This window comes from Elgaria multicarinata, chromosome 3 (assembly GCF_023053635.1).
Source record: "Elgaria multicarinata webbii isolate HBS135686 ecotype San Diego chromosome 3, rElgMul1.1.pri, whole genome shotgun sequence".
Classification (NCBI taxonomy): Eukaryota; Metazoa; Chordata; class Lepidosauria; order Squamata; family Anguidae; genus Elgaria; species Elgaria multicarinata.
The window spans coordinates 16,927,067-16,953,747 of NC_086173.1; the positions used below are offsets into that span (position 1 = coordinate 16,927,067).

General features: G+C 46.8%; 1 protein-coding gene across 3 annotated transcripts; it reads right to left on the bottom strand.

Annotated features, from left to right (window-relative positions):
- Nucleotides 1–1,220: 1,220 nt before the first annotated feature.
- Nucleotides 1,221–15,713, bottom strand: FAM3A (FAM3 metabolism regulating signaling molecule A). 3 transcript variants are annotated; one of them, XM_063119393.1, is made up of 10 exons: nt 15,618–15,713; nt 11,307–11,427; nt 10,641–10,751; nt 8,362–8,385; nt 5,091–5,214; nt 4,779–4,837; nt 4,639–4,689; nt 3,610–3,694; nt 2,532–2,658; nt 1,221–2,350 (listed from the first exon to the last, which is right to left on the bottom strand). In XM_063119393.1, exons 2-10 carry the CDS (start codon nt 11,317–11,319, stop codon nt 2,252–2,254), a joined length of 693 nt encoding a protein of 230 aa, XP_062975463.1. In that variant the 5' UTR covers nt 11,320–11,427; nt 15,618–15,713; the 3' UTR covers nt 1,221–2,251. The 3 variants fall into 3 exon arrangements, with proteins under 3 accessions (XP_062975463.1, XP_062975462.1, XP_062975464.1); XM_063119392.1 differs by lacking the exon at nt 15,618–15,713 and adding an exon at nt 15,509–15,611; XM_063119394.1 differs by lacking the exon at nt 15,618–15,713 and adding an exon at nt 15,488–15,611.
- Nucleotides 15,714–26,681: the final 10,968 nt, after the last annotated feature.

The window sequence follows — 26,681 nt, forward strand, 5'->3', positions numbered from 1 at the left end:
TGGGGTCCTGATCCCCAAAAATGCTTTTGATATGGATCAGGGGCTCATGCAATTTTCCTCCCCAAATCAGCCTTTCTTGCTGTTATTTGCAATAAACGTCACCTTCACAGGCAAACAGCGGACAGGACAGGGAGTTTCAACAATAAATTGGCATGGGCCCCCTATACAAAGCATATTAACATAAGAATATAAGAAGAGCTGTTCTGCTGGATCAGACCAAGGATCCATGTAGTCCAGCATTCTGTTCACACAGTGGCCAACCAGATGCCCACTGGAAGCCCACAAGCAGGACATGAGTGCAAGAGCACTCTCCTGCCCATGTTCCCCAGCAGCTGGTGAACATAGGTCCCAGTTGTTGCCTGCTTTACATATTCTGTATCAGAGGCTCACAGCTATTTTTTCCATTGAAATAAAAATAGCTAGTTTAAGCACACTTTTAAAGTGTGAATAACATGACATGGAGTTTGGCCTGTAGTGAGTCCTAGATTCCAGCGTGGTTGTTTAAGATGGGTGGAATCGCTCCCCCCTGCTGGATGCTGTTCCTAGTTGCAGAAGCGAGTTCTTAGTAAGGCTAATGGGATCACACCATCTCTCTACATTCAGCCTTGTGCTTGTGGTGGGGAAGCCTCCCCATGAACAGGGCATGTGTTAGGAAAGAGGAGGAAAGGCGAGAGAAGGGGCGATGATGGGGAGAAAGCAAGCCCTAGTTCAGAAGGTGGCCGCCACACAAGGCGTATTTTGTCTCTGCTACCCCCTGAAACAGAAGCTGCAAGTGGCTCTGGTTCATACATCAGCAGTAGCTGGTCTCTGTCCTCCGCCTTCCCCTCGCCAACAACTGCTATTCATACAGATATTTCTCTTCTTTTATGGAGGGAAATAAGATATGGAAATGAGACCTCTTTGCACTCAGGCATCATTCTGGAGCACTGAGCAACTACATGAGATACGTGGTGGAGGAGAAAAGTGTGCCAGTCCATCAACTGGGGCACAAACAGATCAGGAGAGAAAAGCAAGAGAAAGCCGGCATCAGGTGGCAGGAAATGTTTACAATGCAAAACAGACCAAAATCATGGCTGGAAGCCTTTAGTGAAGCAGGAATGGAAGATTGTACAAGTGTCTGATCACCCTCCAGGCCACTAATTGTGCATCCCTAGAGAGAAGCCAGTTTTTTCTGCATACCAGGTGGTGAGCACCCATTTTAAAAACAAAAACTACACCTCAACAGTTGTGCAGATTGTTTATTGGAGATGCAGTTGAGCAACAAGGGTTTTGAAAATAGAAATATTCCGCTTTAATTCCCTCTGCTGCAACGAATCTGTAAGGACTGTGCCTGTAAGGAAGAACAAGGTGCTGGGACCCTTTGCCCCTTCCCATCACAACTGAAGCACCAACATTACCTTTCAGGAAACAGCAACTGGGTATCTTTCAGGAGTCTGCCAAAACAATAGAAGTTTGGGAAGTGTTTCGTGATGACAGAGGTGTTAACGGAAGACCTATGAACCATGATAGGGGAAAAGAGTGGTCCCTTAAACACAGGGGAGGATAACCTCTAGCCCTTGGGCAGGATGTGGCCCACAGAGCCTCCCCATGTGGCCTACCGGCTACCATCCCCACTCCTCAAAATCTGCCCCTCTGGTTGATTCAAAACAGTTGGGCAGTGTGAGGGATTATGTATGTGAAAGGAGTGCATGGAAAGATGGATGTGAATGGGTTTGTGGCTGTGTGGAAGAAGACAGTGAGGGTGTGGCAAGGAGAGAAGCCCCTGCCTTCTTTGGGCTTTGGCCCCACCCACCACCGGCTCCTGACCTCTTTCCTACAGAGGAAATGCAGCCCCCAGAGGGGAAATAGGTTACTCGCCCATACTTTAGCACATAAATATCTATGCTTCTTCAAATCAGAGTTCATGAGCCAGTACTGTCAGAAGAGAGGACCCATTTGCACCCTAAATTCACAGCAACAGGAAAAGGGACAAATTGCATTAACTCCTCCACCCAGGAGAGAAATAAGGCACTAGGGGAGGGTTGGGGGCTGATCCAGAGGTGTTGTTTTCACAATACCCCACTTCCCAGGCTGTGGGCAAGGCAGGCTCTTTGGAAAGGAAAACGTGATTTTGCCCAGTTAAGGCAGAGCCAGAAGAGGCTGCCACAGAGGGAGAGAACAGACAGCTGCCACCATAAGGGAAGACAGCGACAGACGGATGGATTCTCTGCCGCACAGGCAGAGACGTCAGAGGCTCCATGGAAACAGGTCCTCAATGGACCTCAGCAGTTCGCTGCGGGATGCAGCCCTCCATCTCAAGCGCTTCAGGCCAGCCCTCATACTTGTTGGAGCTCTTGCTGTTCTTGACGTGCTGTGGAAAGAGCAAAGCGAGGGTTTAATGTGGGCGTCTCACCTGCTCCCACCGCCTCTTTCCCCCAGTCTCTGCTCTAGCCTTTCCAGTGTGTCTCTGAAAACCATCCACCCGGGAGAGGTGTTTCAAGGTGGCACCAGGGCCACTATTGAGTTTCTGGAAAAAGAAGATGGTTCAGTACCTGCTCAAAGGGGCTCTTGTCCTGTACACCTTTGGCTCCCACAAAGACCCAACTATCTCGAAAGGCGAGTTCCCGAGCAATTCGGCTGCCCAGTTCCGTGAAGATTTTGCGGGTCTCCTCATTCATTCTGGAGAAGAACCAGGGTGGGGTAGGAGAAGAAAAGTGTGAGCAAACAAACTTCTACTATTCACTTTTCCTGGCTCCTCCACACTCACTCCACTTGTACCCACCTTTTATTCTGGTTGATTTAGGCAGCACCATTCTCCTTTCTGAGCATACACCTCTAGTTCTACACTGCCATCGCCCCTCCACCCACCCACATGTAGACCTAAGGCACCAAATAAGGGTGCATCTGTATCAGCTTGTTCCCCAGGATATATACCTGGAAATGGCTGGTGCTATTCACCTCAGACGCCAACAATGTCACTCATCAGTGCTCCTGTTCTGAGCTGGTTGAAAGTATGGTCCTCGTTAGAGAAGAGGCAAATTTCCCACCACAACATTCCACACAATGTCCCAGCAGGCCTTGTATGGAGCATCAGAGGGTGACTGAGGGTGGTGGGCATTGTAGTCCAACACCTATGGAGGCCCCCGGGCTGGGAGATCTGGGTTCTAGTCCCCACTCAGCCACAGAAGCTCACTGGGTGACTTTGGACCAGTCACAGACTCTCAGCCCAACCTACCTCACAGGATTGTTGTTGTGAGGATAAAATGGAGGGGCAGAGAATTATGTACACACACTTGGGTTCCTTGGAGGAAAAAAGGAGGGATGTAAATGCAGTAAAATAAACAAACACGAAAACATGGCAACAGGCCTTCCCTGAGGTGGCACCCTTCCTCTGGAATGATCTCCCCTCTGTAACACATCAGGCACTTACAATCCTGTGCTGGGTTATAGGATAGGCCTTCCTCCTCCCAGTCTGCTGACCCCTCTGATGGAGCCCAAATCCCTTCCCCAATAAATGCTTCTTTAGCTGATTAGCTGTAAAACAGGGGATTTCTCCCACATCACAACTTTACATTGATATAACTGCACGGGTTGCACATAAGCCATGCCGGCTGCCCCATTAGGACTCACTTTGTAGCAGGATCGTCATAAGAGGCCACGAACACCAGCGTCCCCTCATGCAACGGCCGGATGAATTTTAACAGTTCATTCACGTCTGGAGAAGGCGGAGAGAGAGACAGTGAGTACAGCAAGAGGTCCCAGCACAGCTGTTCCTCCAAAGACTCACACACCGAAAGCCCGGGCTGGGTGCGTGCCACAATTCTGCAGAAGTGCAAGGATATTGCAGGATGTGGCCTTGGGTACAAGAACCGGCTTTCTGAGAATCACAGCTCTCCCCAACCCCTCACTCCCCCAAGTTTTTAGTCCTTGTGGCCCTGCTGAAATCTCAGGATCCAGAGTGTGTGTGTGGGGTGGGGGTGGGGGTGGGGGTGGGGGTGGGTTCCCTGTTCCCTGTTCCCTGTTCCCCAGGGCTGGAGGTGGGGCTTCAGTGCCTTCCCCATGATTACAAATTATGAATTCATCATATAAGCTCACAAGGAGTGCAGGTGAAATTATGTACAGCAAGAGAAAACATGTGCCTTCAATTTGCTTATTAAAAAAAGAATTACTTTAATATCCCACCTTTTTTCCCTCTTGCAAAGTACCCAAGGCAGCTTACGCAGGCCTCTTCTCCATTTTATCCTCACAACAACCCTGTGAGATAGGTTAGGCTGAGGGTCAGTGGCTGGCCCAAAATCACCCAGCAAGCTTCATGGCTGAATGGGGATTAGAACCCGGGCCTGGCGAGTCCCAGTCCAACATTCTAACCACTGCACCACCATATATTTTCTTAAAGCACAGAGTACACGCAAGACTGGCCATGACCTCCAAAGTCCCTCCTCCCCTGAAGACTGCCCCATCACATCATCAGTGACTAACCTACCTCACAGGGTTGTTGAGTGGATAAAAAGGAGAGGAGGAGGAGGACCATGTAAGCCACCACAGGCTCCTTGGAGGAAAGGTGCAATATAAATGTAACACATAAGCAAATAATAAACAATGGCTCTGTATGAGGCAGCTGCCTATGTTCTGAAATTTTTACCAACATAACTCACTCACCTCCTGCCCACATGTCAAAGAACTTGGCATCGATCAGCTCTCCGTTCACCCCTGCAAAGCAGAGCAGGACAGGATGAGTGACTTGTTTTACTTGGCCCTACAATGTAACCAACCATACCCCCCCCGCAAGCCCACCTCACCATTCACCAGTGCAATGTTTAGGCCCCGGCCTACATTATTCTTCACACTGCTCATCAGCCTGAAAGAAAAAGGAGGGCAGGTCAGAAACAGCCCCACCAACAGATGCCTCAATGAGGATACAGTGGAGCCACATCTGGGGCTTGCCGAGGCTTTGACCTGGAAAGGATTCCCCACCCCCCGCCCCGCTCCTAGAATAGGCAGCCCACGGGGGAGTGGGCCTGAGCAAGTGCGTACAGCCACCCCACCTCCACTCAGGTGGATTGTACAGCAAGGCTTTCGAGAGCCACAACTCCAGCTCTTGCCTCACTCACATTTTATCCTCCAGGCAGATCTTGGGCCCAATGACGTTCGCGGCGCCACTCGTGATCCGGAAGGCCAACGAGTGATCCGGACAGGCCCGCGGAAGGCCACACTTGTACTTCTTGGGCCTCGGTTCTGAGAAGACAGTGGCAAGACGAAAAGACCATGAAATCACAAAGTCCAACGGCCTAGAAGGACTCTTCTGTGTTGCTGGGTTGTTGTTGTTTTTTCCTCTACCACATGGCTATTTACTGGGGGTGGGGTTATTTATTTCTGCATGTCCATTTATTTATTTAATTTATATACCACCCTGTCACTACAGCTCAGAGGAACGTGGGAACCTGCCTTCTTCTCAGCCAGACCCTTGGTAATCTAGGCCAAGATTGATGACACTGGGTCGGTTCGCAAGACATAACAACCCACACTGTGAATAACCTACGCAGTGTGGGGCATTTTCAAAACAACCCATACGGTCTGCCTGACCGACATTCTGGCTCACCGTGGGATATTCACCCCCTGCTTTCCACTTGGTCCTCCAGATGGTATCCCATCGTCCTGCGCAGCTGAACCTGCCTTGCCTGCCCACCCTGTCCTCACTCCAATTGTGGCCACTTTTCATTCACTGACTTCTTCTTTTTTTTGGTTTTTTTTAATGTATTATATTTTATTTAGTGTTGTTCCCCGCTTCGATCCAGAGGGAGAGGCAGGTAATAAATTATTATTATTATTATTATTATTATTATTATTATTATTATTATTATTATTTTCAGGCCCAGAAATGCACACAAATGGGGCAGTAATTTTTACGTTACTTTTTCAGCCCCAGGAATTTGTGCAAATGTGTTTATAATTTTTTGGGTGGGGGGAGTTAGCGGTCTTTTGGAGAGAAAAGCAGCAGGAGATTTTGTCACTCTTGCCAAGTGGCTCTGGAGCCAATTGAGGCCACCAGGTTGGGTTGTCTCTGTCAGGTTTGAATGACATGCCAACCCATCGTAGGTTGAACAACCCCACGAAGCAGCCATGGTTGGTCAGGGTGGCTTGTTGCCGAAAAATAAGCAGCCCTAAGGAAAGCAGTCTGGGTTTGGACAACGCTGTGGCTACTTAACCTAGACGGATTGTTGTGTCGTGGAAATCCAGTCACTGACTGCAGCCATAGCTCTCCAGGGCTTCAGGCAGGAGGTTTTCCAGCCCTCCTTGGAGATGCCAAGGATGAAACCTGGGACCTTCTGCGTGCAAAGCAGGGGCTCTACCTAAGAATTATAGGCCCACACTGCTTTCAGTGGAGTTTATGTCAAAGCAAGTGTGTATAGGATTGGAATAGTCATGACCCTTAGGAAAAGAGCCTGCCAACTTTGCCTACTCTTAACTGGCCTCGCCTAGCACCACACCCTTAAGCCCAAAGGGACGTCGGACTCCCCAGCCCTTTATTGCCCCAAGGGCTAAAAGAGCCAGCATCCAACCAGGGTCAGTGCTGGGGACCACAAGAGCGTTTTAAGGAGCTGTCTTACACACACAGCCAGGCCAATGGTTTGGAACTATTAACTTTGACTCGTGGCATCTCCTCAAGGTGTCAGGCAGGGGCCTTTCCCAGCCCTCCTCCCCAAAATCCTTTTTAATCAAAAGATGCCAGGAGCAGAACACGGGCCTTCAACATCTAAGGTATACCCTCTGGCACTGAGCTATAGCCCCATTTTATAGGAATGGGAACAAAGCTTCTCCTGCTGTGAGCTAGGACAGGACAGGACCTTCCCCTAAATGAGGAATGGGGAGTTTGGGGAAAAGATCTGCTGTGGTACCATTCACCATCACCACTTTCCACTCATCTGAACTCACTGCGACGCCTACTGTTGCTGCCAGTACAACTCTGTGCTGGGACTATCCTGATCTGATCAATTATGTCGGCCAAACCTGACAACAAGGGATGAAGAGTCAGGACTGAAGGAGGGAAGGACCAATAGATTCTAGGGATGGCAGAACTGACACAAAGCCATGGCAGACACACAGCTGAAAGGGGAAGCGATGCGGACGCCTGCTCTCCTAGTTGGCAACATGCAGCCCACAGGCAGCAGGCAGCCCCTGATGGCCCTCAACACTGGTGCAGAAATTCATGATGGAAAAGCTTTTGCAGATTTGCCACCCAAAATTAGCAGCAAACCGCTACAGAGTGTTGCAACAGCCAAATTGAACTTGTTTTAAAGATCAATTTGGCCGTTGTAGCAAATTGGTGCCAAAATAGTGGGTTTTTTTAGCTGCTGCTGCCAAATTCTGAAAGGCAGCATCAGGAATGCAACCTGGAGACGGTGCAAAAATAGCCCCCGGACTTTGTGAAGTTGCCCACCCGCCCTCTGCACTCCCTTTGCGAGTGTACCTCCCTCTATGGCCACTACAAGCTCACATCCTGCTGGGCTAGGAGAGAGGGTGGCAGAGAGTCAACCCCACCATGCATCCTGCTCAGGCGGGTTACAGATTCTGCATCCTCATGAGAGCTACGCCAAAGCAGGAGAGGCCGGCCCAAACTGACCTGAGCTGCATTTCAGGACAGCAAGGCTGGTCTCCGAGACACCACAGGCAATTGCAAGCTTCTCCCCGCCTTGCATCAAACCACCACCACCACTACTTTTGTGTGGATTTTGACTGGGGCCTCCCTTCTTGTAATTGGCACAACATGACACACACGACGCCCCTCAAAATTGATCCCTGGGCCAAGGAAGTAAACTAAAAAAAACAGCTTTCCCCCATGTCTAACCCCTTGCATGTCTAACCCCATGTCTAACCCCATTCTGCCAGGTCTTTGCTCTTTCCCGTTGCCTGCTCTCCCACCTTCCCCCGGATCCAAAATGACAAGCAGCACAGCAAAACAAGCAGTCAGTCTTTGCTTCCCTCCCCGTTCTTCCACAGGAAGTCAAAAGAGTTCTTCAACTTAGAGGAGGTGCAGTTCAGCATAAGTTTCAGAACAGCAAAGCTCTGTTCCTATATGGATCCTAGAAAAGGCCAGAATGGGGTAGGGCATTTGCAAGCAGTGTGTCTGTAGACCAGGAGACCCCATCGGACTACAACTCCCATCATCCTTTGCTAGCTGCTGACTGCAGATGTTGGGAGTTGTAGTCCTTATTTGTTTTTTGTTGCCCAAAAGATCTGGAGATTGCCAGGTTGGGTGGGTGGGTGTCTACACATACACTGATGCAAAACCATAGCCCATCCTGGATGCAGATGATGGGAGCTGTAGTCCAAATACATCTGAAAGACACCAAGTTGGGGAAGGATGTGGTGAAAGTCATCTACCTGGAGTAGGAGGGTTCTCGGGACCTGCAAGAAAGCAGAGAAAACAGCAACATCAGCAAAATTCAGTCTTGGGCGTTTGCACAGCCTCGTCATCTCAGCTCCTCAAAGATGTAGCAGCAGCCAAATGCCAAGACCAAAGTTACCATTACTCCCTCAGATCACATTAGCAGAGTAGGTGGGAAGAGATTAATTTTGAAAGGGTTCAGTATCATTAGCTTTGGAGGAGATATTTAAAAAGACAAGACAAGAAAAGGCTTTTCTCCACCTTGCAAACTAGGAAGAAATGAGGCTTCGACAGGTAGCCTGAGCCTTCTTCCCTTTTGCTAAACCACTCTTCGATTGCACGATCTTCTGTTTCCATGTAAGGAACAGCCGTGTATCGGATATTCCATTGTGGAAGAAAAGAAACATGCAACTTCTCCAAAGGACTGCAAGAACTAGGAACATGAGGACTCATACACAGGGTTTAGACACTTAATGAGAATGAAATTGCAGATGTTAGAAATAAGAAATACAGATTACACTCCAGTTTATTTTTCTACCTGGTGACAATGACATGATACTAGTCACAGCAAGAGTGGGCAAATTGTGGCCATCCAGATGTTTTGGCCTACAACTCCCATCATCCCCTATCATTGGTTATGCTGGCTATGACTGATGGGAGCTGTAGCCACCAGTTGCCCACCTTTGACACCAAGTTAGCAAAATAAATGCAAAAGTCCCCCACAATTCCCCCACCATCAGCGGCGCATCTGATGTGATGTAGTGGACAGTCTCCCCAGTCCAAATCCTTACTCAGTCTCAAAACTCACTCAGTGACCCTAGGCCAGTCACCTTCTCTCAGCCTAACCTACCTCACAGGGGCGTTGTGAGAACAAAATGCAAAAAGCCGCATGTACACTGCCCTGAGCTTGCTGGGGATACAAAATTAATTAAATCGGTGCAAGCCAGGGAAAGAAGTCATAAATAAACTGCATTAGAACACTATGTGCTTTAATTCTGAGGAAATAGCTCCTGGGGTAAAATGCAACATAAATCCTACTTAGAGTAGATCCATTTCAATGGGCCTACTCTAAGTAAGGACTATGCTGGAATTTACTTCAGGAGTTATTCACCAGAGTAGAATCACACATTTAAAAAGTAGGTGAATTACACCCAATCCAGTACAAAGGACCTGTCCTGGTAAAGTCTCTAATGGATCTTCTAATCTCATCTGCAACAGGCACATGGACCTCAGTTACCCATCCACTGGGCTTCAGAATGGTCTCTAATATCCCTCCTTGTTTGGCTGGCATGATCCCACGTACGGCTAACCCAGGACACCAAAGCACTTCATAGAGACCCACAGCATGATAGAACATCCTCTGCAGCTCACCATGCAGCCCTCAGGAGAAGGTCCTTCTGGACCTGCAGCCAGATTCCACCTGAGGCCCTTGCAAGCTCGCAAGCAGGGAATGCAGGTGACGGCCTCCCCACAATGTCTATCCCCAGCAGTTCGTGTTCAGAGCAATGCTGGCTCCAGGTTTCGGAGGGCCCTTGGCCAAGACAGCCTCAGTGGGGGCCCTCCTTCAGTGAGTCTACTTTCTCACTGCCATTGTCACCAGCTGCTCTGGCTCCTCCTCCTCTTTCACATCACTGCTACTGCTTGCTTGTCAAGCAGAGAACCATCGAGCAAGCAGGCAGCAGTTCCTCCATCCTTCATACCACTACTGCTGATTGGGCCAGAGCGAGAGGCAGGCAAACAAGCAGGTTGCAAAGGTGAAGAGGAGGAGAAAGTCTTGGAAGTCCTTTTCAGTGGGCTCCTGCTAGGGCTGGGCCCTTGGCAAGTGCCCAACCGTGCCTACCGTGGACACCAGTCCATGGGAGTTTCATTCAACTTTCCCAGCTAATAGCTTTTCCTAGACCTGTCCTCTGTCTATCTAACCCTATCTAACCCAGTCTCAAAACCCAGCTGTTTGGAGCTTCAACTTCCACTAGCCCCTGCCAGCATGACTAATGGTCAGGAATAACAGAAGAAGCAGTCCATAAGATCTGGAGGGCACCAAGTTAGGGAAGGCTGGACTAACCCAAGCCAACCTGATAACGCTCCCTCTCTAGATCTAACAACCACAGCCATCTTCTTCCTCCCTTTCCTGAACCCAGCAACATGGCACACGGAGTGGGATGTTGAGGAAATACAGTGGTAACTGAAAGAGCAACAATTCCTCGGTTCTCAGTGCTCCTACCCCTCTCTCTCGTAACCCACCATCATCCCCGTCCCTAGCTCTTCTGGTTCTTACTGCTGAGGAGCTGCTGCAGGCGAGAGAAGCCGCTCTGGGTACCCAACATGATGCTGACAAGAATCCAGGTCAGCCCTGCGGTCAAGACAATCACGACGACACGAAGCGGACCTGAGAAGGATTTGGAAAGACATGGTGAGACCAGCAACATGGCCAACAAAGCCCTGTAGATAGAGAGGGGTGCAGAACTTCTTTCAGCCCAAGAGCTGAATTCTATTTCGCAGAGGCTTGCGGAGGCCGCATCCCAGAGGTGGGTGGAGCTACAGGGCTGCGGCCAAAATGGGGAAAAACACACCAGCGTATTGTGGCTTAAAGCTCTTACCGCCAGTAACTAAGCCTTAGGAGGGCATTTCAACCTTTTAGATGGGGGAAAACATTGCACAAAAGCTGGAAAACCATCAAACAATTGGTGGAAAAGGGTCATGGCCGGACTGGGATTGGGACCGGGACCTCAGGCAAGTCAGATTTAGCCCCTTGGCCTGAAGTTCTGCAATCCTGCCCTGGAGGACTGAACCCAACTACTAGAGTCATGACATCCTGATGTCCAATAGGCCCTTTGGAGTGTAAAGGCTCCCATGGGCCTATTGGACATTAATGGCTAAGTGGTACAATTCTCTAGTGATTGCTCTCACACCGCTTTTTCTTCTTCCTCCAACTACAACTCACCTGCTAGTCTCATGGCCCCTTGAGGTGTCCAGAACCAGTGACAGACCAATTCTACTAGGTTCCTGAAAGGCCAGGGCTGGTGAGGGATCCTGAGATGAGTTAGTCACATGCACCCTTCAAACTGTAGAAATTAGGAACAGTTGTTGGAATGAGCCCAAGGAACTTTTAAAAATGATAATCCATTGTATAATCTGCACTACCCCCAAATGTCTCATGGCAGATAAGCATGTGATAAAACATAAAAATCACACAAATATTAAAATAAAATTCTCATAGCACCCGATGTGACAACAGAAATAAAAAAAACCATTTAGTACTATTTCTGTAAGGTGCCCAGAACATGGGCCATTTCACACTGTAACAGACCTTGGTTTGCCCAGAGCCAAACCTGATTTTACTTTTATTTAAAATAAATTTATTCTGCCAGGTCCTTATTGCTCACCATTTTTTAAAAAAAACTTATAAGAGTATAACATTATCACAATAAAAATATTAAAATAAGATGTCAGTTACTTAAAAGATAGAAATATCATAACTGCACCCCAGAAAACACCCCAAAGCCCTCCTGAAAATAGTTTGTAAGCACTATTTTTAGTGGAAAGCCAGAAGGGCTGCTCGCCTTGTGGCTCACATGAACTTCAGGAGCACCTCGAAAGCATCACAGAGATGAGCTTCACATCCCACTCGCCAAGTTGAAGCGAATGCCTCTGCAGCTCAGACCTGGAGCAGGATCTTTGATAACCACAAATTTTGGTTGGCTATTAACATTTGTATGAAAAGAAAAATAAGGTCCTGTTCAGAAAACATGCTAAGCCATGGTTAGGCTGTTAACCCTTTTGCAGCATATGGTTAGTGAGCGTGTTTAAAACATGGTGCTGTAGCCACCAGGATTAGGAATGGTTCACATGACATGGTAAGTGGTGGTTTGTTTACATTACACGCAAAGCCATAATGGCCCCATTCAGAAGACACCTTAAACCATGGCTTTAACCACAGTGAATAAGGCCTTAAAGCTGTGGTTTAAGGTGTCTTCTGAACAGGGCCAATGCTTAGCTCAAAATGCTTAACCAACGTGGCTTAGCGTGTTGTCTGAACAGGGTCTAAGTGTAATAGGACCTCCTTTTAAGACATGTTTGGCTACATCTGGCAGTAGGCCTTCAAATACCCCAGCAGCCTCCTTGCAATAATCTAATCTCAAGGTTACCATAACACAAGTCTTGGTGACTAGCTGTGTACATATATAATCTATGCCTTTTTAAAAACATTTGTTTGTCACATCTAAAAAGCGCAATGCACAAAATAACTATCAAGCGTTTGCAAATCTCCAGGGGAACATGTTCTGCAATTGAAAAATAGCAGCTCAGGAACCGCCATTCCAGAAGCATTGACAAAATTCACATGCAATCTATCCCATGCACTTAAGACAGAACTGAGGCCTGGCCTTCAGCAAAATGATGTCGCTGCACGTGGGGGGGACACAACCAGTTTTGAATGTCCTCCCACATTATTTTTAAAAAAAGCACTTTCCTGTACATTAAAAACAAGAACAAACAAAAAAACTTGCAAAGCAGGGCAAGAACAAGAGAAGGCCTGGGCTAAACCTTTTCCAATGTTCTGCCTATTTTCTATTCTCAGGGCAATTTGTTTTGTTTCTTTGTTTACATTGGAAAGCATTCAAAAATGAGGTTACCTCACCTGGAGACTCAAGTGATACAGACTATTGTACGGTCACAGAACTGTACTACCAGCTCATTGGCCTGGTTCAGACAACACGCTAAACCAGTGGTTCCCAAAGTGGGTGGTGCAGTACCACCCCCTTGGGGGCAGTGGGATTGCATAGGGGGGCGTTAAGAGGCAAGGGGGCGGCAGGGGGGTGCTAAGAGGAAAAGGGATGGCAGGGGGGCACTCAAGGTGGTCTTTTTTGAGAAGCGCCTCTCCAGAAGGTCTTAAAACGCAGGGACATTTTTATGGGAGAAGGTAGTTTGGTCCCAAGCCATATAGGGGAAGAATCCACACATGTATTAATACCGTTTAAGAAGAGTCCTTTTAACGGTGAATTGAAATGTTTCAAAAGCACCAAAACGCTAATGAAGAGACATATCCTGCTTAGTGTGCCCCGCCACTCAGGCTGCAAAACAGAGGCGTTCACTCTGTTCACTCCCTCCCTCGGCAAGCCTGTGGTGGGTGCTTCCCATTTAAAGGGGCCACGTGCAGCACGGCCCCTTTTCATTCTCAGCTCCTTCACCCGGCCACCGCCGCTCAGCCCGGGGGCCCAGACCAGCAGGATTCACAGGAGTGCGGCCCCTTCAATTATGTTTAATTGAATAAACTAAAAAAAAATGTAACTGGATTTTGAATAAATATTCAAATGTTACTGTTTTGAATTTATTGTTATTATCTTCCTTAGTGGGTCGTTGAAAACCGCTATTCAGAATAATGATTTTTATAGTGTAGGTTAGGGGGCACTGGGCATGAGTTTGTGGAACCAAGGGGGCGATTACCTGAAAAAGTTTGGGAACCACTGCGCTAAACCATGCTGCTTAACCTCAAAATGGTTAATTTTGAGGTTAAGCAGCATGGTTTAACATGTTGTCTAAATCAGGCCATTCTGTTGGTTGTGTACCCAGGCCTGGACTAGCTACAGATCCAAGCCTGTATGACAGAGATGGGCCACTTGTGGCCTGCAAGTCCCATCATCCCTCACCATTGGCTATGCTCCCTAGGGCTTTGGGGAGTTGTAAGCCAAAACACAAGTAGCCCACCTCTGCAGCACAGTATATTAGGAGCTTTGGCTTAGGGTTCAAATCCCTACACCACCATGGTTCTCTAGCTGACCTTCAGCAAATCAATCTCTCTTTGAGTCCATTTGCATGTAATGAGAAGCCACTTGTGAGTGAATTTTACTGTGGGGCTTTTCTTTGTGGCGCCGGCTGCCATTTTGAAAATTCAAGCCATGGCAGGGGCATACCACAGCTTGTCATTACATGTGAACCCAGGTATGGGTTCTGGGTGGCTTAACCACCTCAACAAACACACCCTCACCAGGTTTGGACATAACCTCTTAAATTTTTAAAATGCCAAGCAACAAGCCCCTCAGGGAAATTTTCCCACGCCTCTTTGCTGTTACGTGCAAACCATGTCTCAGCTTCAATTCTTTCTTTGTAATCAAAGAAGCATGAACGTGAACATCACAGTAAAGTGTTTTGACCATTCAAAAGGGCTATGGAAATTATTAACAAGAATCCCCGAATTCTAAGGAGCTGTACCAGCTTCTATAACATCCGGATGCCAGTGCTGGCCTCAGGATTGTGGTGGATGGCTGCCATCAGCGGGCCCCTTAACCTGGAAGAGGTAGGACATACTCCTCCAGACCTTCTTGTTCACTCTCTGCTAAGTGGGAATAGCGGGATTGTAAAGGCACCAGGCTTTGTGCCAGTCAGGGAAGCTTGCACATTTATGCCCAACATCTGTACCCTCTGCATGAATCACCCTGAACTCTGCGGTACCCTTTGTTTTAGCCTGGAGTAAAACTCTTCCCTTCCTCACCCCATCCTGCCTAGTTGGCCTAGTTCTATATCTCTGACCTGGATCACCCCCTGCTCCTCCTCCTGCTCTGGAGGTCTTTGAGCCAAGGAAAACCACTGTGGTACAGTGGTTAGAGTGCTGGACTGGGACTCGGCAGATCTGGGTTCTAGTCCCCACTCTGCCATAAAGTTCACTGGGTGATTTCTACCTTACCTCACAGGGTTGTTGTGAGGATAAAACGGAGAGGAAGATGACCATGTAAACCACCTTGAGTTCCTTGCAAGTGGGGAAAAAGTCGGAATACAATGCAATAAATAAACAAAATTATTCCTTCTCACTCCCACTTCAAAGTGGGTTCCAACCCTCCTCCCGGAGGATGCTGGGAATTGTAGTCCCACATATCTGGAGAGCATTTCTGTCTGTCTCGCATTTCGGAAAAAAACTCCAGACCGTCGTCAGAAGAGCGGGCTGATCCCCGATGACTTCTTATTCAGATAACTCCAGACCACGACTCCACGAGCACCACTTAATCCCCCCCTCCCCGCGGTCTTTATGCACCCACAATCCGTGCTCCCACCCCCCTTCGCACCCCTCCCAGCCCCTCTTGCACGCCCAGTCCTTCCCACGCTCGCATCAACTTCCCCTGCCCCACATACTCGTCTCCCCCACGCCCCAACCTCCTCATGGCTCCCCTCGGTTTCTTCGAGGCGGCCCAGCGCCCCGGTCCCGAGCTGTACTGAAAGGCCTCCAAGCCGCGGTCCACATCCACGACCCCCGCCGTCTCACCCGGCTTCGGCCTCAAGCAGGATTTTCCTATCGGCAGCAGCAGCAGCAGCAGCTCCGCCCAGCCTCCGGAGTACAGGCGGAGACGGCCGAAGCGACCTCCCCTGTGACGTGATCCGCCCATCGCCGGCCTCTGGTCCCAGCTCCACGTCCGCACCAGCTCCACGCGAAGTCCCATCGCGGGCCGGCCGCGATTACTACTCTCCTAGGCCGACCCGTGAATGGTCCCCTTCTTAAGTCCCCGCTTTCACGGATCTTGACGCTAGACTTTCCCACGGTCTGCTGGCCTTATATCCGTGCACAAATATGGGCGTGGAGTAATGCATTCCTACTCCACAGTTGCCAAATAAGATCCTCTCACTATTTAAACAGGCCAATGTAAATTAAGTAATATACACACAAGAGATTTCGGTAGAACTGGATTTTTTAATGGGTATTCTATAAATTGTTTATCTGACTATTGTGGCATCACACTATTACTTCGACTTTACTTTCATTATTAGTCATTGTTTTGGGGGTGCCATAGGATCTGTGAGAAGGTAGGGGATGTCTGTTAATGAGTAAATCCACTAATTATTAGTTATTTTACATATTGCATGTTCGCTGTCCCCTCTTCATTTCATATATTAGCTCATATCCATACTCTCAGCGGCTCTCAAGTTTCTGAACCATTTAGAGATAACAAGGAATTAGATGGTAGGATTGTGTTGTCTGGCATAACAAATTACGTGTTGTAAAGAAATTATATTGTTTATCTGATGCTCTGCATCTCTGCACTGCTGCTCGGTTTTATTCTGGTTGTACTGCTATATTGTGGTTTTAAGCTACCATATTTTATATTTTATGCTGTGCTTTATGGTTTTAATTTTTGTGAACCGCCCAGAGAGCTTCAGCTATTGGGCAGTATAGAAATTAAATACATTAATAAATAAACTAGAGCCTTGTGAGCCTGTTCAAGCCTCTTACCTCTTGGGATGGGGGTGTTTCAGAAGTGAGAGAAGAGGTCTCAGGAGGAGGGGAGGCATAAATAGGTTGACCTTTGCTTATCTGAGAGGTATGGGGGATTTTTGAATGGCAATCCAAACCAGTTTCACATTGCAGGGCTGTTGTAAGACATTGCAGGGTTGTTGTAAGCTACTGTGTCTCAGCCTGGCCCTACAATAGAGGTATAACAGTGTACTACTCTTCCAGTCCAACCTGCAATTTTGGGATAAAAGTTATGCATAATAATAATAATAATAATAATAATATATTTATTTATTTCTTACCCGCCTCTCCCTTTGGATCGAGGCGGTATTGATAATACTTCCGGGTTGTTGTACACTACCCTCTCAGCTTGACCTCAGCCTGCAATCGGGGTCTAATACCTCTGGACCACACTGCAGTATTCATATAAACCACTTAGGCCATAGCTAGACCGAAGGTTTATCCCTGGATCGTCCAGGGGTCAAACCTGTTCATCTAGATGACACACAGGGGATCCAGTGCTCAGGCAGGGGCAAACCCTGGATGATCCCAGGATAAACTTTAGGTCTAGCTGTGGCCTTAGAGCTTGACCTGCAGTATTCATTGTGAACTCTCTTCTTGGGCTCATCTACACCAACGGGATATAGCACTATGAAAGCGGCATATAAAAGGCAGAAACCACACTACTGCTTTATAGCGATGTTGAAGTGCACTGACAACTGTTGGGGCCCATTGACACATACCACATACCGCTTTCGTAGTGCTATATCCTGCTTGGTGTAGATGTGTCAATGGGACCCAACAGTTGTCAGTGCACTTCAGTACCACCATAAAGCAGTAGTGTAGATCCTGCAATGCACTTCAATACCGCTATAAAGTAGTAGTGTGGCTCCTGCCTTTTATATACTGCTTTCATACCACTTTCATAGTGGAATATATTGCTTGGTGTAGCTGAGCCCCCAGTCACAGCACCCTTTAACCTGCAATATGGGGATAATGAGCTGCATTTGCTTTGGAATTTGCATTAGCACGGTTATTTTTAAAATGTTTCACACTGGCTGAGTTAGGAAGAGCAGGAATTCTTCTCATTGCTGCTACTATCTGGGAATTTTTGAGGTGGACCTATGGATGTCTAATCACTACTACATTAAAATCTTGAATTTCTCCATTAATTTCTATGGACAGCTCTCTCACTTCCATCCATGAAGACATTTAAAAATAGTTTCTTAATGTGAACCAGGATATGGCCTCTCTCCCCTTATTATTATTATTATTATTATTATTATTATTATTATTATTATTATATTTATTTGTATCTCGCCTTTTGCCCAATGCTGGGCCTCAAGGCGGCCTTACAAAGTTTAAAATATACATGGGGGGGAGGGAAACAAAACCATAAACAATTAAAAAATACACAACAAAATTATAAGACATTAACATAGATGGAGGGCTGGATTATTCTCCAAAGGCCTGCTTGAACAAAAAAGTTTTAGCCTGCTTCCGAAAGCCCATCAAGGAGGGAGCCAGCCTAGCTTCCCCAGGAAGAGAGTTCCAGAGCACCGGAGCAGCCACCGAGAAGGCCCTCTCCCATGTTCCCACCAAGCGTGCCTGGGAAGAAGGTGGGACTAAAAGAAGGGCCTCTCCAGAAGATCTCAAAGCACAGGCAGGCTCATAAGGGAGAATACGTTCTTTCAAATAACCTGGACCCGAACCATATAGAGCTTTATAGGTCATAACCAGCACTTTGAATTGTGCCCGGAAACAGACTGGAAGCCAGTGGAGCTGTTTTAACAGGGGAGTTGTATGCTCCCTGTAACCAGCCCCGGTCAACAATCTGGCTGCAGCTCTTTGAACCAGCTGGAGTTTCCGAACACTCTTCAAAGGCAGCCCCACGTAGAGCGCATTACAGTAATCCAATCGGGATGTAACTAAGGCATGTGTCACCGTGGCCAGGTCCGACATCTCTAGGAACGGGTGCAGCTGGCGCACTAGCTTTAACTCTGCAAATGAACTCCTGACCACCGCCGAAACCTGGGCATCCAGGCTCAGGGCTGAATCCAGAAGTACACCCAAGCTGCGGACCTGCGTCTTCAGGGGGAGTGTAACCCCATCCAACACAAGCTGAATCCCTATTCCCTGATCTGCCTTTCGACTGACCAGGAGCACCTCTGTCTTATATGGATTAAGCTTCAATTTGTTCGCCCTCATCCAATCCATTACTGCCAACAAACACCGGTTTAGCACAGAAACTGCTTCCTTGGAATTGGGTGGAAAGGAGTAGTAGAGTTGGGTGTCATCAGCGTACTGGTGGCACTGCACCCCACAACTCCGGATAACCTCTCCCAACGGTTTCATGTATATGTTAAATAGCATGGGAGACAAAACAGAGCCCTGAGGGACTCCACAGGCCAATGGCCAAGGAGTCGAACAGGAGTCCCCCAGTACCACCTTCTGGGTCCGTCCATCCAGGAAGGAATGGAACCACTGTAAAACAGTGCCTCCAAGACCCATCCCAGCAAGGCGGCCCAGAAGGATACCATGGTCGATGGTATCGAACGCCGCTGAGAGGTCCAGCAGAACCAGCAGGGACACATTCCCCCTGTCCAGTTCCCGGCGAAGATCATCCACCAAGGCGACCAAAGCTGTTTCTGTCCCATAACCAGGCCTGAAGCCAGATTGAAATGGATCTAGATAATCCGTCTCATCCAGGAATCCCTGGAGTTGGGAGGCCACCACACGCTCCAATACCTTGCCCAAAAATGGGATGTTGGAGACTGGCCGGTAGTTATCCAATACAGTGGGGGCCAAGGAGGGCTTTTTCAGTGTGGGTCTTACCACTGCCTGTCTTGCCAGTCCATTCCACTCGCTTCCAGGCTGGTTTTCCGTCCTTTTCCCTCTCAACATTCAGTTAGCATTTCATGGCCAATGAAGAATACTCCATCATCAGGTTTCTTTTCCTAAAGATTTTTTGTACAACTCTGAACCTTGGGGTTCTCTCAGTCTGCTGATACTCCCCTTTTGTGCATGGGTGTTGCTGTAATGGCTACATAAATAATAGCACACAGAGAATTTAGATTGGAATTGGAATTCAGGAGGAAATGGAGGAGATTGGCACTGTAACAGAAGCAGCAGCTAGTATACTTATCAAAAAGACACAACATTGGGAAGCTTCTGGAAGGGATACAATCCAGAATTCTTGGTAGAAGAACTTAAAGGTGTAAAACCTGGCAGTGTGCTTCCATCACATTCTTCAGGATCCAACTTCTGTATAGCCCTATTGCAGAGGTATTGAATCTCTTTCAGCCTGAGGGCTGAATTTCATTTCAGAGAAACTCTTGGACTGCCGTTCCTGTGGTAGGCGGGCCCTAAAGCAAAATGGGTGGGGCAAAAGGGCTTGGGCCAAAAATAGTTTAGCTTAAAGCTCCATAGTTTAGCTTAAAGCTCTTGCTGTAAATAACTAAACCTTAGGAGAGGATTTTCAACTTTTTAGAATGAGAGGCGGGAGAAAACGCACCAAATTTTTGTAAACCGCCCAGAGAGCTTCAGCTATGGGGTGGTCTATAAATGTAATAAATAATAATAAAAGCTGGGAAGCCATTAAATGACAGGAGGTCAGGAGAATGGGACATAGTCACCTGGGAAATCTTCAAGGGTTGTATTTCTGGATTTCACCCCTGGGCTGCACCCCTGCTCTATACAGACAAAACACTCACATAATTAATCAATGGGATGTGGAGGCCCACACTAATTAGTTCTATGCCCAACATTGTGCACATGGACTTGCCCCACCCCTTCCATGCAAATATTTGCAGCGAGGAAGCTCTCATGCATACAGCAGCTGTATACATCTGTATAATCCAGAATCTTAGGCGATTGGGGTTTCACATCCTGTGCATACTTTCATCTCTACAGATGTTTGCACTGGACCTGCAGACATCAGGGGGAAGGGTGAGCTAACGTACATGGTGTTTGGAGCAGGGCTAGTTTGCATATAAGATCTACAGAGATGAAGTGTTTATGTATTGCATCAACACATTAACGTTTCATCTCTATAGAGCTTATACATCGTGATATCGCATGTACGCACTATAATTCTGGTGCTCCCTGTAAACCACATATGCACAACCATGTACACCACTTAACTACTGCCAGATGATTTGCTTAGCAACTAAACAAAATGGGCAACTGCCCATAGAATCACCCATCATTTGAGCACCAATAGTGTTGGCTAAGAGAACCATGATAGCTGTGACACACAAATTGGAACAGCCTCCCCAGAGAAGTACACTTGGCTGCATCACTGGTATTTCTGTGGACAGAGACTCCATAAAACTGACTTCTTGAAATACTGAAAACTGAGCTCACAACTAATAATTAAAGAATTTTACAGCTAAGGTTAAAATGCAATTAACACTGGTGGCAGGCCCAGGTCTGACTCGCTCCATGGGGATAACAAAGCATTTTGGTGCTGATTAGAAAGAGCTTTGATAGATGTAACCAACACATCTCATGACAAAGCTCAGCATGTGTCATCCGAATGCCTCTTTGATAAGGCTATATATTTCAAGATCTTAAGGAGGTAGAGGATTATAGCATTCATGTACTATAATGTGGCCTTATAGGCCCCTTCCAACTCTACTATTCTATGATTCTAAACGGATTCTGCAAAAGTCAGGTATCAAAACTCTGACAACTTCACTTGATCAATTGTTTTCCTAAGCAGTAGTCAAGGTGATAAAAATGTCACTTCTCTCTAAACCACAGTGAGACCCTGGACCAAAGTACTCATTGCATGATTGACAACTCAGTGATTTTGTTGTTGTTACTGAAATGCAGCCATCTAGCTGTGAGGTGCAATGTTTAATATTGAGGTCCCAACATGGTGCCCATGGGTACTACTGTGTCTGCAGACACCTCTTTTGGTACCTGCAGACAAAGAGTGAGGTGGTCACCTCAGGTGGCAAATGTGGGAGGTGGCAGCAATGCGAGGGGGTGCCATGTTGCTTTGCCTGAGGGAGTGAAATGCCATGGGTTGTCCCTGCTTCCAGGCTCCTTGCTTCTCCTGATTACTTTTTTTAATTAACAAAGATGTGGCCAAAGGGAAATACCACCTTCCAGTGCCACCTTTATTTCCAAGAATGCCTATACACTCATGTGCCTCCCCTCCGAAACATTCTTAGAAAATAAAAAGCAATGCTAGCTGTTAAGGAAAAAGGTAAATTGAGGGAAAACTGGCAGTACATTGTGTACTGTGGATTTAGATGTCATGCCCCCATCAGAAGAGTCCAAGGAGGAGGGAGAGTTAGTGGACCCAATGGAGGATGATGCCCAGAGAAACCTCCTGAGGTTCCAGCCCCTCAGGAAAAGAGGGAGTCTGTCTCAGAGGAGGAGGTTGCCCACCCCACAAATCCTAGGGAGCAAAGCTACCAGGGTAGGCAGGTCCAATTCAGTGCCAGGCTGCAGCAGAAGTCTACTCTGGAGGAAAGGGTCTCCTTACGAGGAGATGGTCCTCTTCACAGGTGGACTCTCTGCAATTGAAGTGAAGACTGCAGCTGGGATTTGGGCAGGGCTTACAGAATCATAGAATAGTAGAGTTGGAAGGGGCCTATAAGGCCATTGAGTCCAACCTCCTGCTCAATGCAAGAATCCACCCTAAAGCATCCCTGACAGATGGTTGTCCAGCTGCCTCTTGAATGCCTCTAGTGTGGGAGAGCCCACCACCTCCCTAGGCAACTGGTTCCATTGTTGTACTGCTCTAACAGTCAGGAAGTTTTTCCTGATGTGCAGCTGGAATCTGGCTTCCTGTAACTTGAGCCCATTATTCTGTGTCTTGCACTCTGTGATGATTGAGAAGAGATCCTGGCTCTCCTCTGTGTGACAACCTTTTAAGTATTTGAAGAGTGCTATCATGTCTCCCCTCAGTCTTCTCTTCTCCAGGCTAAACGTGCCCAGTTCTTTCAGTCTCTCTTCATAGGGCTTTGTTTCCAGACCCCTGATCATCCTGGTTACCCTCCTCTGAACACGCTCCAGCTTGTCTGCGTTCTTCTTGAAGTGTGGAGCCCAGTACTGGACGCAATATTCAAGATAAGGCCTAACCAGGGCCGAATAGAGAGGAACCAGTACCTCACACGATTTGGAAGCCATACTCCTATTAATGCAGCCCAAAATAGCATTTGCCTTTCTTGCAGCCACATCGCACTGTTGGCTCATATTCAGCTTGTGATCTACAACAATTCCAAGATCCATCTCGTTTGTAGTATTGCTGAGCCAAGTATCCCCCATTTTGTAACTGTGCATTTGGTTTCTATTTCCTAGATGTAGAACTTGGCATTTATCCCTATTGAATTTCATTCTGTTGTTTTCAGCCCAGCACTCCAGCCTATCAAGATCACTTTGAAGTTTGTTTCTGTCTTCCAGGGTATTAGCTATCCCACCCAATTTTGTGTCATCTGCAAATTTGATAAGCATTCCCTGCACCTCCTTGTCCAAATCATTAATAAAAATGTTGAAGAGCACTGGGCCCAGGACTGAGCCCTGCCGTACCCCACTCATTACCTCCCCTCAGTTTGAGAAGGTACTATTGATAAGCACTCTTTGAGTCCAATTCTGTAGCCAACTGTGGATCCACCTAATAGTTGTTCCATTTAGCCCACTTTTAGCTAGCTTGTTAATCGGAATATCATGGGGCACTTTGTCAAAAGCTTTGCTGAAGTCAAGATATATTACATCCACAGCATTCCCACAGTCAACAAGGAAGGTTACCCGATCAAAAAATGAGATCAAATTACTCTGACAGGATTTGTTCTTGACAAATCCATGTTGGCTACTGGTAATCACTGCATTATTTTCAAGGTGCTTACAGTTTGACTTCTTTATATTCTGCTCCAAAATTTTCCCAGGGATGGATGTCAGACTGACTGGTCTGTAGTTCCCAGGTTCCTCCTTTTTGCCCTATTTGAAGAAAGGGACAACATTAGCCCTCCTCCAGTCGTCTGTCACACAGGTTGTCACACAGAGGAGGGCCAGGATCTCTTCTCAATCCTCCCAGAGTGCAGGTCACGGAATAATGGGCTCAAGTTAAAGGAAGCCAGATTCCGGCTGGACATCAGGAAAAACTTCCTGACTGTTAGAGCAGTGCGACGGTGGAATCAGTTACCTAGGGAGGTTGTGGGCTCTCCCACACTAGAGGCATTCAAGAGGTAGCTGGACAACCATCTGTTAGGGATGCTTTAGGGTGGATTCCTGCATTGAGCAGGGGGTTGGACTCGATGGCCTTGTAGGCCCCTTCCAACTCTGCTATTCTATGATTCTGGCACCTCACCCTCCAAGATTTTGCAAAGATAATAGACAGTAGTTCTGAGAGTTCTTCTGCTAGCTTCTTCATTACTCTAGGATGCAGTTCATCGGGGCCTGGAGATTTGAACTCATTCATATAAATTAGGTGTTCCTTGACCATTTGTTTATCAATCTCAAACTGCAATCCTGCCCCCTCAACTTGTGCTTAACTTTTTCCAGGGGGGTCATAGACCCACTTTTGGGAGAAGACTGAAGCAAAGTAGGAATTGAGCACTTCAGCCTTTTCTTTGTCATCTGTTATCAATTTGCCATCCTCATTAAGCAGTTGAACCACCATTTCTTTCCTCTGTCTTTTACTGCTCATGTGTCTGAAGAAAGTATTTTTATTGCTTTTAGCATCCTTGATAATCTCAGCTCATTCTCACCTTTAGCCTTCCTGACGCCATTTTGGCACTTCTATGCTACCTGTCTGTACTCTTCTTTTGTAGCCTGGCCTTCCTTCCACTTCCTATATGTATCCTTTTTTGTTTTCAGGTCAATTCTAAGCTTTTTGTGGAGCCACATTGGTTTCTTCTGTTGTCTTCTATCTTTTCTCCTTGTTGAAATTATGCCTTTAAATTTTCCTTTTTGCACCCATCTTGCACTCCTTTTCTCATTAAGATCACTTGCCATGGACCTTGCTTATCATAGTTCTGAGTTTATTCAAATCAGCTTTCCTAAAATCCAGAGTACGTGTATGGCTACACTCAGCTTTTGCTTCCCTTATAATCCAGAATTCAAATATGACGTGGTCACTTTCCCGTAACTGCCACTTTACCCACTAAGTCATCCCTATTGGTCAACATCAAGTCAAGGATTGCTGATCCTCTAGTTCCTTCTTCCACTTTCTGTAGGAGAACGTTATCACCCATACATGTCAGGAATTTCTTGAAAGGGCTGCTTTTGGCAGTATTTGTCTCCCAACAGATATCGGGGTAATATAAGTCCCCCATCACTCCTACATTTTTAACCTGGGCCTCAGTCAGGCCCAGGTTAAAAATCCCAATTGTCAGGTATAGGCCTTCTACTTAGTGGTTAGATTTATTAGGGAATGCTTTGAGAATGTCAGATGTTCCCTGCAAGCTTATCTCTATAAGCAGTTCCCATGGGAGTAGCTGGTTCACTCTTTTGCTTCAGCCTTGAACCAGCTACTTCAAGGCCGAAGCAAAAGAGTGAACCAGCTACTCCCATGGGAACTGCTTACAGAGGTAAGCTTGCAGGGAACATCTGACATTCTCAAAGCATTTCCTAATAAACCTAACCACTAAGTACAAAGCCTATACCTGACACCAATAGAAGCTCACAAAAGTGGCTTGAAACAACTGTGTTTGGCTTTAACTCTAGCTGCTATCTTGTCTGTGAAGCCAAGTGTCTGGCCTAGATTTGACTACTCCATAAACCTTTTATCTGTACTGCCTGACTTGCTGTTTATTACTCTGGATCTGACTCTTACTGTTTGTGGGGTCTGGCTCTGCTTGCCCCTCTGTTGTACCTCCAACCAGTGGTTACCAGCCTTCAGGCTGCCTAAGCACCATGGGGGAAATTGAACACTTAGAGTGGGCGGTGAGAACAAGTAGGTATTTTGACTGTACTCTGTATGTATGTATTTTGTCAAGTGTTCTGTATATTTTAAGTGTGTGTGTAATAGTGATGGTGGGGCACTAGCTGCTTTGTTTGTTTTGATGAGTGTGTGTTTTGCCTTGGTTTGTACGTGCTTTGCCTATTATGAAGGGGGCATCTGTTCTGCAGGTGTGGAGGAGCTTCCCCGACTCCTATGCTGACATAACTCAAGTATAGGATTGCTCTGTAAAAAGAAGTCAACTGAAAGCAAAAGTCATCTGTGTTATTTATGGCAGTCATGCTGTTCAAATGACACATTAAGCCACAGTAGTTAAGCATTTCGAGTTAACCATTATGGCTTAGCATGTCATGTGAACCATTCCTACCCATGATGTCTACATAACACAGTTTAAACACGCTCACTAACCATTTGCTGCAAAAGGGTTAGCAGCCTAGCCATAGCTTAGTGTGTTATCTGAACAGACAGGCCTAGTATAATTCCAATCAATTAGTTAGTCGTGCTCAGAGCAGAGCCATTGAAATCCATGGACCTTAAGTTAGTCATGGATCCAACTGAAACAATAACAAAAATAAAAATAACGTAGACCACATCTACACACCCTTGCAGACAATACAAAGATAAATCAACCATAACAGACACATAACAGATAGCTGCCCTCTCTTATCCTCCAATAATATCTTGCCAGACAGTAATCAGGTTGCAAAATCATCACTGGGGCGCCAACCAGGTATGCAGTAGGAACGAATCAGTATAGAAAGCCTCTCTTACGACAGCTATAGTCCTGAGAATAATGATGGCAGCAGTTTGGATTGGAGTAAACTATTTTAAGAGACAGAACAACAGATTATAATAGACCAGATAACAAGAAAAAACCATAAAACAGTTTTCTGCAAAAGATATTGCCATACCTCACACACATTGGGAAAAGGAAGAATGAAAACACACCCATTAGTCTTGGAATTAAAGTCTTGGAATTAAAGTGTGTCTGGGAGGTCAAGGCAATTTCTATAATACCTTTCTTAATACCAGTTACTGGCATTGTTCCAACCTGAAGTAAAGCATAGAATGAACCATCATTTCATACTTTTCTTAGCCATGGTTTGGCATATTGTCTGAACTGAACCACCATGTCCCTCTTCTGCTCCCCTTCCTTGACAGAAGACTGGCGTTGAGCAATCCTATAC